Source organism: Oryx dammah, unplaced genomic scaffold, assembly GCF_014754425.2.
Source record: "Oryx dammah isolate SB20612 unplaced genomic scaffold, SCBI_Odam_1.1 HiC_scaffold_28, whole genome shotgun sequence".
In the NCBI taxonomy this organism is placed as follows: domain Eukaryota; kingdom Metazoa; phylum Chordata; class Mammalia; order Artiodactyla; family Bovidae; genus Oryx; species Oryx dammah.
Genome location: NW_024070212.1, coordinates 109,369,668 through 109,383,629, shown reverse-complemented (window position 1 = coordinate 109,383,629; position 13,962 = coordinate 109,369,668). Strand labels below are relative to the sequence as shown.

At 49.8% G+C, this 13,962-nt stretch overlaps 1 protein-coding gene across 1 annotated transcript in view; it reads left to right on the top strand.

Annotated features, from left to right (window-relative positions):
* The window catches only part of CUNH1orf94 (chromosome unknown C1orf94 homolog), a 43,235-nt gene that overhangs the window by 23,534 nt on the left and 5,739 nt on the right, over positions 1-13,962 (top strand). The window contains exons 3-6 of the mRNA XM_040231765.1: positions 305-565; positions 1,788-1,963; positions 6,401-6,478; positions 12,357-12,553. Of these exons, the coding sequence (XP_040087699.1) occupies positions 305-565; positions 1,788-1,963; positions 6,401-6,478; positions 12,357-12,553 (712 nt within the window). The remainder of the gene's footprint in view (positions 1-304; positions 566-1,787; positions 1,964-6,400; positions 6,479-12,356; positions 12,554-13,962) is intronic.

The following is a 13,962-nucleotide window of genomic DNA, read 5'->3' as shown; positions in this document are numbered from 1 at the left end:
AAAAGGATGGATAGATGGGTGGATAAAAGGATGGATGGATGGGTGGACAGACGGAAGAAGCCAAGAATGGATGGATGCATTCATGCATGCAGGGGTGTGAGACCGTCATGGGCGCTGGTCAGTGAAGGCTTCAGGGACTGGACTTGGACTGAACTGGGTTGAGAGAGAGCCCAGAGTGGCTTCCAGAGTGGTGGGAGTCTCAGGTGTGCTGCGGAGGATCCATGACTTTGTTGACAAGACCATGCTCCCCCCATCCAGCACGTGGTCTTCCAGAGTCACTGACTCAGCTTCTCTCCTGCTCTAGAACAGAATCCAGGTGCCAAGGAGCTGACCAGGGGCCGAGAGAGCCTCTTTCTCAGCCAGTGGTCTCCGAGCCGGAAGGACACCTGTGGTGAGGAGAGTGGCAGTGACCCCATGGGTTCCATGTCCATGGCTCTGCCGGCCAAGAAGCCTGCCTGGCAGGCTGAGAAGAACCTGCTCTATGAGTTCCTTGGGGCCACCAAGAACCCAAGCGAGCAGCTGAAACTTCGTGGCAAAGTGGAGATGGACAGGCTGGAGCTGAAACGTAAGCTGACCCTGCCCAGAGAGAGTCTATGCAGGAAGGGATTTCAGAAACCCTCATAGGCCCCTGGAGTAGCTCTGTCATCAGACGGCTGTCATCCATGGGCAGGTCACTGTCTTCCCCTAGTCCTGTAAAATGGGGAAATGGCTTTCTTCCTGTGTCACCCCTACAGGGAAGAGCTCAAGAGATGTAGCTGACTTTCAGGCGTCACATGGGCCTTGTTGGTGGTTAATTTGAATATAGCCCTGACTCAGCATGTCTTATGTCCCCTCAAGTTGCCTGAGCCAAAGAAAATCCCGTGCGTTAAGATTATTTCTACATCACGATTATTCACGTCTCAGCTTTCTCTCCCTTGTACATCTAAAACTGTTTTAGTAAAACATTCTCCCCCCAACAAAAGGTGCTAAAAAGGGGACACTGATACCCCATCTCTAACTCTTAAGCCCACAGGACATATTATAGAAGGAAAAAATCCAGGATTCATATCCTGAAATAACTCCATCAAATTTCATTCATTCAGACTAATGTGGGGTCTTACCAAAGGGGATTATATAATATTTTAAAATATTTTTTAAAAATGGCTCTGGCATAGGTGCAACGCCTACACAAGGTCCTCGCTGTTGCCAAGTACACGTCCCCAGCGGGGTGCTTTAATAATTTGATAAGAATGGCTTCCCACAGCGTAGCAATTGTTTGTATCAAACTGGATTTTTCCGAAGCACTTGAAGGAATATAGTTTTGCATGTAGGTGAGACAAGCTGGTTGATTGTATCTCTTGCTAAACTGCCTCCTTACTTGTGAGTCATGAAGGAGGTGCTCCATGGCAGACCATGCTGGGACTCTCACCCTTTCCACGTTGGCAAGGTGTGAACTAACAGTGTTTTCCTTGAGCTTTGAAGAACCCTCTGGGAGCTTTTAAAATACCTGACCTGGTACACGGGGATGACCCAGAGAGATGTTGTGGGGAGGGGGGTGGGAGGGGGGTTCATGTTTGGGATCGCATGTACACCCATGGTGGATTCATGTCAATGTATGGCAAAACCAATACAGAATTGTAAAGTAAAATTTAAAAAAAGAAAGAAAGAAAGAGAAAAAATTAAAAAAATAAATAAATAAAATACCTGACCTGTGAGAACACTAACCCTGGGGGCAGTCATGGAGCTGGGGCAGGCTGACCTCTCCCTTCCTCAATCACGAAACGCTCTACCTCTCCTGTGACTTACAGTTAACCCACCTGTGACAGGGGCCGACAAGAACAACCTCAAGTACACAGGGAACGTGTTCACCCCACGCTTTGCCACCGCTTTGACCTCAGCAACCCTGAACCAGCCCCTCTGGCTCAACCTGAACTACGTACCTCCGCCCGTGTTCACAAACCCCTCCACCTGCCCCCAGTACCAGGTGAGTGAGCAGGTCCGGGCCCAGACACCCGGTGGTGGCCGTCCAGGGAGGAGCTGAGGCTCACGAGGAGCCTCATTCACAACGAGCTGTGGACTCGTTAGTTACTTTCTTCATAGGGGCCCCATCAGACCAACTGCCAGATACACGTGCGCATGCATCTCACACACACACACACACACACACACACACACACACACACACACGTGTGCCTGTTTCTCATTTTCCTTTGTCCTGATTCCGGTTCACTCTGTGCTATGTCTTTCAGAGCCGCGTGGCTAATCCTGGGCTGTGAAGTACTTGGGCTCCCAGGGAAGCCTGACCGATGGCACAGTCCTCGTTTCCCACCACCTCCCGTGACTTGCCTTGTCGTCGGATGACACGTGTCCTGGATTACTTGGGACAGTCCCCGTTTCGGTCTTTTGTCCCAGCATAATTATTCATCGTACTCCCTTTCACTCTCAAGTGTCCCGCTGCAGATGACAAATGATGTGGCCGTTTGATTTCAACTACAACCTAGCAATCTTAGCTTCTACCGGCTGAGGTGGCTGGGCACACAGTCTTGGTCTTGGACTCAGAGCTAAGAGGCGTCAGACACAAAGGGGTGGGGGAAACGCTTGCAAGGCTGGCGGTTTTACTCACACAACTTATTTACTCCGGGAAAATGTAGTTCCTTTCGTTCGTCTATTTAACTTAATCTCCTGTAAGAGCTGCCACCCACTGGGTAGAGAGATGAAAAAAAATCAAATAAATGTCTATTCTGATTTAAACCATAGTCCGAACCAAGAGCTTAAACAGCCCCTCCAGGTAGTGCTCCGTTGCTCCAGGACAGGTGCTCACGCCTAAGATTTCTCAGTCTTCTCTCCCCTCCCTGGCTGCTTGCCAGAATGGCGTGCAGGTGTACAGAAGGGGCAGGCCCCTGGGAGCCTGCTGCCCCAGCCCAGCCTGGCCGAGCCCGGGGAGGGCAAAGAGAGAAGGAGATCCAACCTGGAGGTCTTCTTGTCCTGCCCCTGTGCCCCTCCCCCTTCCACTGCCCCTGGGCTCCCAGTGGTATTTCCTCCTCCTCGACAACAGCAGGCTTAACATCCTGCATGAGAGGTGGGTCTTCTCTACTCCATGTGAAGCCCCTCTGAGCTGGCCCGCTGGACTTAGCCCCCGATTCTTAAAACAGGAACTGAAGCAAAGGGGTTTAGCATGGTCTCTTTCTCTCCAAAGTTTTGGTTTCAAGTCTTCTTTTGGTTTGCTAAAGAGAGCCAGTGGCCACTCTCTTTCTCAAGCCCCACCTTTGAGGTGAGATGGTGTAAGGAAGCATGATCCATGGGAAAACCTCAGGTGCATCCATCCTGAATCTACCATATGCTCTCCTGGAGAAATACCCTGTTCACATCCTCATTGGTTCACCAGCTCCTTCACTGAAGTTCCTCCACCCTTGCACACTTGTTATTGAGTCATTTATCACCTACTCCCCGATGTACTCATTTGTATTTATTTATTTTCTCATTTAAACAATTAAAAAAAAAAAAAAACTCCTTGCTTCATACTGACTGCAGGCTGGGGATTCCAAGGTGACTAGGAAGCTCTGAGTCCAGTATGAGTCAGGGACAAATCCAAGGCCAGCACGGTGTGCCCCCCACCTCTGAGAGAGAAACAACTGCATAATTTTATTTAGTGTAAATTGATTCACTCTCAAATGCACTCACTCAAGGGGCTCACCATGTAAAGCTAATTTGCAGTGGTTTGTTTTGTAAAGAGGGGACAGTCTCTCTCTGCTGTGTTAACTTCTTCTGACTTGACTTTTGGCATGGGTAAGATTTGGAAGTATTATTCTAGCAAGAAGGTCCTTTGTCTTCAGAGATGCTGGTGTTTGCATCACAGGGCTGACTCTGAGCTTCCTGGGCCTCTGGGCAGAAAGGCCCTGGCTGGTAGGGCCCCTTGCTTCTGTGCGGCAGTTTAGACACTGACTGAGCCCAGCCGAAGTCACCTGTACACTCCGACCCTCCCAAGGGGTAACAACAGACAGCGTGACTTACCTTTTCCCAGCTTCTCATGATTTCATGATACCAACCAGCTTCAAGACAGCTGATCAAGGGGTCTGATATGATAAAAAGAAGCCAGGTTTTAGAATCATGAGAATTGGATTTAAGGGAATTGTGCCACTTTCGGGCTGTGTGGCCTTGGGCAAGTTAGCCAAATGTTCTGAGCCCTGGTCTCCTCACCTATGAAATGGCCTCATCATAATTACAGTGGCAGCAAATACTTGAGTCAATTGTAAGGTTAATTGAGTCCGTGGATGGGAAAGGGCTTTGTAAAATCTCAAGTATGATACAGATGTTGGTTCTTATTGTTGTTCAGCCCTGGTCTTCCTGGGACACGGGGTCAGGGAGGTCTGCAGACCTTGAGAAGGCACACGGGAGAAACAGGGAACAGTCCATCCCAGTCTCTCTTTCCTGCTCGACGTTAGGAATAAAGATGAGGCCCCAAATCCAGTTTACTCAGAGCTTTGCAGTGGACGGACGAAGAGCCGTGGAAGACTAAGTCCCCAGCACCCAGGACTCCACAGAGAATCCTGGCTGCTTGGCACAAAGGAATTCTGCTCCCAATTAAGGAGGGCGGGCACATGCAAAGAGGTCACAGCCTCAAGCAAAGAGGAATGGATGTTTATTTCCCTTTGCTTGTGATTTCACAGAACTGCAATTTGAACAACTAGAAATCCCCTTCAGGTCATTGAGGGTGGCTCGTACTGATGAATATGGCATCGTCGTGGAAAACCCACCCCATGATGGAGCAGGGACGAGTGGCTCACATATCCTAAGGGTCGCCTCGCCCAGGCAGGTGTGGGGAGGATGGTGGCCCAGGGGAGTTGGCTGTGGAAAGCAGGGCTGAGCGCTGATGGGGAGGTGGTGAAACAGAAGAGGGGTGCTTAGAACGTGGCCTTGGAGCCCACTGAGGCCTGGGCACAGGAAGGGCAGCCCCATCGGCTGACTTCCCTGCTCCAGTTCAGACCATGCCTGGGCTCACAGGCTGGTTGTGGGTGTAAGTGGGACTGCCCTGGGCCTTAGAGCTTGAAGAAACGGCAAGCCTGTGCACTGGATTCAAGTGATGGAGGGGTTGGTGGATGTGGGGGAGGCCCGGCCACGGTCAAGCGCAGGTGCATGGGAGCAGAGAGCAAGGAAGGCCCCGAGAGGATGTGCACCCTAGGAGAGCTGGGAGGCCTTCCCCAGAACCCCACATCAGGGATTTGGAGCCTTTTACGAGCAGTCCAGGGGCCCTGAGGAAGTCATCAAGGGCAGCTCAGCCATCAGTGCTTTGATGACTAGCTCAGCTGAGTGCATGATGGAGGCAGCATCTCTGGTGTGGAATCTTCTGGAAAGACATATTCTGGTCTGAGGGGTGCCTTGGGTTTTGAGTCGCATCTTACGGATTAACTCTGGATTGGCAGGTAGGGGCAGCCTGAGCCTGGACGAGTCATGAGCCGACCCCACACACAGCAGCAGTTCTTGTGTGTGTATGCACAAGGACGCCAAAGGCCACTCTGGACAGAGTTGTGAATAAAATTTCTACTTACCGTTGGGCTGAGCTGCCAGGCAGCTTCTTCACGTGGCAGGAGCAGTGGGGATAGGGGGCAGACAGTGAGAGATGGTAGAAGTAACTAGCACTGGCAGAATCCTCACTACATGCTGGGTACTATTCTGGGCCCTTTAGATGGATTAGCTCATGTATCTTCCCATCATTCTTTATCATCAGGTACAGACACAGGTATACTTGTGGGCAGGTAGACACCCAGCAACAGAGACCCAGACTAACACACCTGGGTTCACAGTCGCACGTTTGTACACAGAAACACATGCCTGCAGACACAGATGGAAGCACACAGGCCAGTGTGTTTAAATAAACATGAGGCAGCCTAGCACACACAACGCAGACAGCCTCAGCACCTCCTGCCTTGGGGCAAGAATGGGCTTTGGGGAAGGGCACTTAGAAAAGGGCATAGCCACCAACAGAGATAATCTGGCTACCTTCACAGGCTTTGCAGGCTTAAACACACATAATTTCAGAGACAAGGGAACAGAGGCTCAGAGAGGTGAAATGATTTGCTCAAGGTCACACAGCCTAAGGAGCAGATCTGGATTTCAAAAGACAGCAGGTCCCTAAAGCTCATGTCTTACATATTCAATCAAAAGGCTGTGAATCCTGCTAACCAGGGGCTTCCTGTGTGGTGTGAGGCATGCCCACTCAACCTGATTCCAACTGGACTAAGCAACTGGGGGGCAGGGGGTGGTGGCGGGGGAGGGGGCGCGCATCTGGCCAGCAGTGTGGTGGGATGGACTCTGCTGTGTCTGGAGATCCAGGCAAGGGAGCTGGAAGCTGAGTTCAGTGGCTGCCATTCTCTGGCGGGGAGCCTATCACCCATGGCACTGAGTCCCTCCTTTCTCTCCCCAGGGCCTGTATCCTCAGCGGGCAGCCAGGATGCCCTACCAGCAGATCCTGAACCCCCAGGGAGGGTGTTACTCCAGACAGGTGAGCCGATGACCTCCTCACCTCTGTCCCAGCCCATGGAGGCCTTCAGGTCAGAAGGATGTCTGTCCCCTTGTCTTTGTTCAGCTGGTCACCAGCCACGCTTTCTGGCCCACCTTTGACCCCAAGGTACAGACACAAGCACCAAAATGCATGCGGCCACAAAGCAATGTCCCCAGGAGACAATGCTGGCTGGTACTTACAGAGCCGTTACTGTGCGCCAGGCCCTTCTCTAAGGGCCTTACCTGCATTCATTTATTCCTCAGAACCACCCTACAAGGTAGAGTCAAGATGAGGAAACGGAGACACAGAGAAATGAAATAATTTGCCTAAGTTAGCTTTTGCTGTGGCAACAAACAGCCTCAATGTCTCAGAGGCTTTAAGCAATACAATGTTTAGTTTTTACCCAGCGGTCTACAGGTTGACTGAGCTGCACTGGCGTTGGGTTCAAGCCTTTTTTAAGTGTCCCCCTTCTGGGCCCAGGCGGAAGATAGCTTTTGTGCCTGCCATGCTGGAAGGGAGGAGTGTGGGAGGGCTCAGAGCTGGGATGTGGTCGTGTTTGCCCACCACCTTCCACCGGCCCGAGCAGATCACACGGCCTGGCCCCGCATCGCTTGGGCTGGGAGTCACAGCCCTCCCTTGGTTTCCTCAGCTAAAATACAAGACACCTCAGTCCAGTTCAGTCGCTCAGTCGTGTCCGACTCTCTGAGACCCCAGGAATCACAGCACGCCAGGCCTCCCTGTCCATCACCAACTCCCGGAGTTCACTCAAACACACGTCCATTGAGTCGGTGATGCCATCCAGCCATCTCATCCTCGGTCGTCCCCTTCTCCTCCTGCCCCCAATCCCTCCCAGCATCAGGGTCTTTTCCAATGAGTCAACTCTTTGCATGAGGTGACCAAAGTACTGGATTTTCAGCTTCAGCATCATTCCCTCCAAAGAACACCCAGGGCTGATCTCCTTTAGGATGGACTGGTTGGATCTCCTTGCAGTCCAAGGGACTCTCAAGAGTCTTCTCCAACACCACAGTTCAAAAGCATTAATTCTTCAGTGCTCAGCTTTCTTCACAGTCCAGCTCTCACATCCATACATGACCACTGGAAAAACTGTAGCCTTGACTAGACAGACCTTTGTTGGCACAAAGTAATGTCTCTGCTTTTGAATATGCTATCTAGGTTGGTCATAACTTTCCTTCCAAGGAGTAAGGGTCTTTAATTTCATGGCTGCAATCATCATCTACCTGCTCCAGGTAGCAGGTCATCGAGTGAGTTTGGAGCCCCCCCAAAATAAAGTCTGACACTCTTTTCACTGTTTCCCCATTTATTTCCCATGAAGTGATGAGACCAGATGTCATGATCTTAGTTTTCTGAATGTTGAGCTTTAAGCCAACTTTTTCACTCTCCACTTTTACTTTCATCAAGAGGCTTTTTAGTTCCTCTTCATTTTCTGCCATAAGCGTGGTGTCATCTGCATATCTGAGGTTATTGATATTTCTCCCGGAAATCTTGATTCCAGCTTGTGCTTCTTCCAGTGTTTCTCATGATGTACTCTGTATAGAAGTTAAATAAGCAGGGTGACAATATACAGCCTTCATGTACTCCTTTTCCTATTTGGAACCAGTCTGTTGTTCCATGTCCAGTTCTAACTGTTGCTTCCTGACCTGCATGCAGATTTCTCAAGAGGCAGGTCAGGTGGTCTGGTATTTCCATCTCTTGAAGAATTTTCCACAGTTTATTGTGATCACACAGTCAAAGGCTTTGGCATAGTCAATAAAGCAGAAATAGATGTTTTTCTGGAACTCTCTTGCTTTTTCGATGATCCAGCATATGTTGGCAGTTTGATCTCTGGTTCCTCTCTCTTTTCTAAAACCAGCTTGAACATCTGGAAGTTCACGGTTCATGTGTTGCTGAAGCCTGGCTTGGAGAATTTTGATCATTACTTTACTAGCATGTGAGATGAGTGCAGTTGTGCGGTAGTTTGAGCATTCTTTGGCATTGCCTTTCTTTGGGATTGGAATGAAAACTGACCTCTTCCAGCCCTATGGCCACTGCTGAGTTTTCCAAATTTGCTGGCATATTGAGTGCAGCACTTTCACAGCATCATCTTTCAGGATTTGAAACACTTCCACTGGAATTCCATCACCTCCACTAGCTTTGTTCATAGTGATGCTTTCTAAGGCCCACTTGACTTCACATTCCAGGATGTCTGGCTCTAGGTGAGTGATCACACCATCATAATTATCTGGGTCATGAAGATCTTTTTTGTACAGCTCTTCTGTGTATTCTTGCCACCTCTTCTTAATATCTTCTGCTTCTGTTAGGTCCATACCATTTCTGTCCTTTATCGAGCCCATCTTTGCATGAAATGTTCCCTTGGTATCTCTAATTTTCTTGAAGAGACCTCTAGTCTTTCCCATTCTGTTGTTTTCCTCTATTTCTTTGCATTGATCACTGAGGAAGGCTTTCTTATCTCTTCTTGCTGTTGTTTGGAACTCTGCATTCAGATGCTTATATCTTTCCTTTTCTCCTTTGCTTTTCACTTCTTTTCACAGCTATCTGTAAGGCCTCCCCAGACAGCCATTTAGCTTTTCTGCATTTCTTTTCCATGGGGATGGTCTTGATCCCTGTCTCCTGTACAATGTCATGAACCTCCGTCCACAGTTCATCAGGCACTCTATCTATCAGATCTAGTCCCTTAAATCTATTTTTCACTTCCACTGTATAATCATAAGGGATTTGATTTAGGTCATATCTGAATGGTCTAGTGGTTTAGTTAAACTTAAATCTAGGTAAATGGTAAATAAAATTTTAGTAGAGCTATGTCCCCTATACTGCATGGACCATACTTAAACTAAAAAAATGTTTACTGTTATCTTAAATTCAAATTTATCTGGGTGTTATCTATTTTTGTTAGCTAAATCTGTACCCCCTACTCCCGTGGGTAGGTCGGGGGTCGACATCTGCTTGACAGTAACACAGTGGCAGGTTGGGGTTTGACCTTGAGCCGGCTGGCTTCAGGGCCCATGTTCCCAGTAACTATGGCTTACTGCCTCTTGTACACAGATTCATAAAAATATAGTATCAAAGTAAAGCAGCAGAGGGACTTCCCTGGCAGTCCGGTGGTTAAGACTTCACCTTCCAATGCAGGGGATGTGGGTTCGATTCCCCATCCAGGAGCTAAGATTTCACATGCCTTGTGGCCAAAGAGAAACAAAACACAAACAGACACAATATTGTAACAAAATAAAGACTTTAAAAATGGCCCATATCAAAAAGATCTTTAAAAAAAATCAAGCATCAGAGATGAAAATACAAACACACACCCAGACACAAATAAAGATGTGTTTCCATACGTGCCACTGGACTGGATGTGTGTGGGCCTGAGCACACACAGGCAACACGAAACAGCACTTCCAGAGGGTCTGAGTGTCTTGGATGAGGGGTGGGCTGTGAGGGGAAGAGCTGAGAACAGTCTACATTCCCAGTCTGGCCTTGCACACTGCCCCCTGCAGCACACACACCCAGGTGAACAGAGCCCACCCTCAAACCCACGGACTCCTCGGCCTCGCCTCTCTCCCCAGGTAGCCCTACCCTTTCTCGTCAAGCTGCACCTCTGCCCTGAAGGATGTTAGAATGTTCTAGAAGATAGAGAAGGGACTATAAGTATGAGTCACTTTATCACGTGGGCCAGGCTGCTCTTTTAGCAGTAGCAGCTTTGCATCCTGAGATGAAGTCGCGAGGGGAGGCAGTCAGGCTCACAGAATCCCAGTCTTGTCCCCGCCACCCCACGAGTAGTGATTCTGTCCACCTAGCTCCTCAGCAAATGCTTTTACACGAAGTTATGTATGTGCATATATTTGAACCAGTAACGTTAAAAACCTGGTATAAGATTTCAAACACCTTAGAGGCAATCACTGTGACTGGTTTGTTAGGTGTCCTCGCAGTGATATCTGTCTATACAGGCATTTTTATATGAATGTGGCATTCTGGGCACACTGCTCTATCATTGCTTTTGTCAGCAAAGAGATGACAAAAGATGTCTTGGAGATGGTTCCAGAGCCCTCTACACAGCTCTGGTTTATGGTTTTTATCAGTGACATGTAGCTAGGGTACAGTTTTGAGTGAAGCTTGTGTCAGCTCTAAGACCTACGTCTTCTTTTTCATGTCCGTTTCCTCTCAAGTCCAGGTCTGGGACTCCCACCCCCTACACTGGAAAAACAAGTTTTGTGTTTTTTTCTGCCATGCTGACCCTTGGGTGTCTGTCCTGGGAGGTCCCTTCCTGGATTCTCTCTGTGAGCTCTTGGCACTTTATGACCTTCAGCTCATCCTCTTGGAGGTTTGGCAGCCACATCCAGCATCACCGGATCCTGTTTGTGCACTGGGGGAAGGATGGGGACGGCCAGGAGGGATGGGCCCAGACTTCCAGAAGGAGCAAGCACAGTGGTGGAGTCAAGGGACGCGGGGACTCTGACAAAACTCGGACACTTGAAACACTTACTAAGCAAGTTCCTTAACTTCCCTGAGCTTCGGTTTCCTCGTACCTAAAATGGGAATCCTAATGGTCCTACCTCACGGGGGCTGTTCGGAGTTGAAATGAGAGAATCCATATGGAGGGCCTGGCACACCCTTATTATCACTTAATGACCACTAGGCTTTATCATCTTTTTAAATTAGATAAGGGTGTGCAGGGTGAGAGCGGGCAGTCAGTATGCTGAACAGCTAAGCAGCTTGGACCCCACTCTTGCTGTGAAAGTGGAAATCCAAGAATTTCCCTAGGTTTGACCAAAACACACAGGAAGATGGATATCAGCTCCACATGAGACATTTGGAGCTGTCAGTGGTAGAATACAGTGCTCGCAGTGTAAAGAGCTCCCCATCATTTTAGGTGTTCAGGTGGACATTGGTCTTTTCTTTCCTCCACCCACCTCCTCTTTCTTTCTTTACTTTTTTTACTTATTCACTTAACACATGTTTATTGAGCAGCTGCTATGTGACAGGCACAGTCTTAGGGCTGAGGATAAATCAGTAAATAAGATAGATGGGATGCCTACCTTGCCAAGAAGACAGTGGGAGTCTTGCTTCTTGGTGAGTCTGATCCGAGTGGTCTCAGAAACCCAGTGAGTTCCTACTTTTCTCTAGGGTTTGAGCTGAATCCCATTTTCCCTCTTTGGCCTTTCTCTTGCACTCACACTGTCCAGTAATGTAACCAGCAGCCATGTGTGGTTATTTACGTTGAAACCAACTAAAATTAAGTAAAATTTAAAATTCAGTCCCACTAGCCCATTTCAAGCGCTCAGTAGCCACATTTATGTCTGGTGGGTACCATATTGGGTGGTATCCAGTGGAGACCCAGAAGATTTCCATCATCCATCACAAGAATTTCCAGTGGGCAGGACTGTCTCAGACTTGGGGGTCTGTTGAGATCCTGAGCTAGAAGCCAGGGATGTACATATCTCCACAGCCTTGACTGAGATTGTAAGTGTCAAGGAACCAGGGCCTTTTGAGATGTTATTGACTGAGGGAAAGTTAGGGGACAGGGAAGAGAAACAATAATGGAAATAATATTCATTTGTTATGTGCCAGTCTCTCTACTTATATCAACTGACTCGGTCCCCATACTAATGGACATAGTGTTTGCCCATTTTATGGATCAGGAAACTGAGGCTCGGATAAATTAAATACCTTGCTCGTCTCCCATAAATAAGCTAAGCCCTGTGCTTTTCCCAGTCTAACACATTGTCTTCTGTGTATCCCACAGCGACTGAGGGGCCACAGGGGCTGCAGGGTGGGACCTGGGGTTTGGGTCAGGGCTGGGGGACTGTGGTGTTTAGAGGCAGCAGGCTCTGCTGGACTCAGCGCCTCTCTCCTCTCTGCCCTGCAGGTGACACCATACAACCCCCAGCAGATGGGACAACAGATTTTCCGCTCTTCCTACACCCCCCTGATGAGCTACATCCCCTTCGTCCAGCCCAACTATCCGTACTCTCAGAGGACACCTCAGAAGCTGGCCAGCAATCCCCGAGACCCTTCCCCCATGGCAGGAGATGGGCCACAGTACCTCTTCCCCCCGGCATACGGGTGAGTCTTCAGCCTGTGCCGGAAGCCCACCTGCCTTCCTGAAAGCTGCTGGAGAGGGGAGGTGGGCGCTCTGGGCCCCACTGGTCCTTCCTTGTTACGTATGTTCCCTGGCGGGGAGGAGGGGAGACCCCGGGCCTGTGTTCAGAGGCTGTGTGTGTGCTGGACGGACCAGATGTGGAGGTGAGCCTGGTGGTCCCCCTTTGGGGCCAGAGTCCTCAGCCTGGTGCAGAGAGGCAGCTGTGTGTCAGCAGCAGAGGGACACACTGCCTGCAGCAGGCGGCAGGCGCTGGAACTGGACGCGTATGCCTTTCCCCATTTGCCTGGTGTCCAGCAGGCTACAGCCACATAATCTCCTTGCAGCTCTTTCCCCCACTTACCGCGTCCCGAGCTCCTTGCCTCTCTCCAATAGCCCTGTGAGTTCGCAAGTGGCCCTGCTGAAGCTTCTCCCACAGCTTATCGGACTGCTCACACTGCCCCAAACAGCAGAGGAGAGGGGCTTAGCAGCCAAGAGCCAACGCAAACTCAACACAAACTCAATTTCGCTGACAATTCCACACAAACTTTACATGCCAGTCAGTAAGAACTTTGTGTTTGTTGTTTAAACACAACACAGCTGCTCATTTCCGCCCACCAAACCTTCACTTCCTTGAGGCAGTGGGGGCCGGGTCAGTCCTGAGACTTCAGTCCTGGGCGCCCCCCGGGGAACGTGTGTTCCCAGTGTGCAGGGAATGTGTGCCCCACTGTGAGAGCCTCCCTTTACAGAGTCAGGGCCAGACTCCCCAGTCTGACAAGGATTCCCTTCCTCCCCCTCCCGGCCCCTCCCTCTCTTGTCAACGGGTGTTTCCCGGACTCTGACGCTTTCAGTCAGCGTTCCCCCTGAACTCTTGCTGTAGAGGGTGAATCCTGGAAAGAGGTGTCCATAGTCAGATCTGTTTGGGATAAGAAAGGTAGAAACAAAGATAAAAAGATATCTCAACTGTTGGAATTCACAGATCACTTAATTTACCAGGGTGCATGGAGAACATTCAACAAGGTGATGGTCAGTAGTGTCAACTGAACGTAAAGCCCGTGGCTGTGGCTTCTTCTTTCTCCTTTCTCCTTATTCTTCCCCTCCCGCCCTCGCCTCCCCTCTGGCCTCCCTTCCTCCGTCCCTCCCTTCCTCCGACCCTCCCTTCCTCCGTCCCTCCCTTCCTCCGACCCTCCCTTCCTCCGTCCCTCCCTTCCTCCGTCCCTCCCTTCCTCCCCACCCTTTTTCTCCTCCCCTTTCCTCATAGCGCAGTGTGTTCCACCAACACACCCGGGGAAGCACTGTGTCGGTTGACGCTGGTAGTGATGATGACCTTAGCCCGTGGGGCCCTGCCAATGAGTAGCACACGGTTCGTCCCTTCAGAGATGAGAGTGGACAAGGA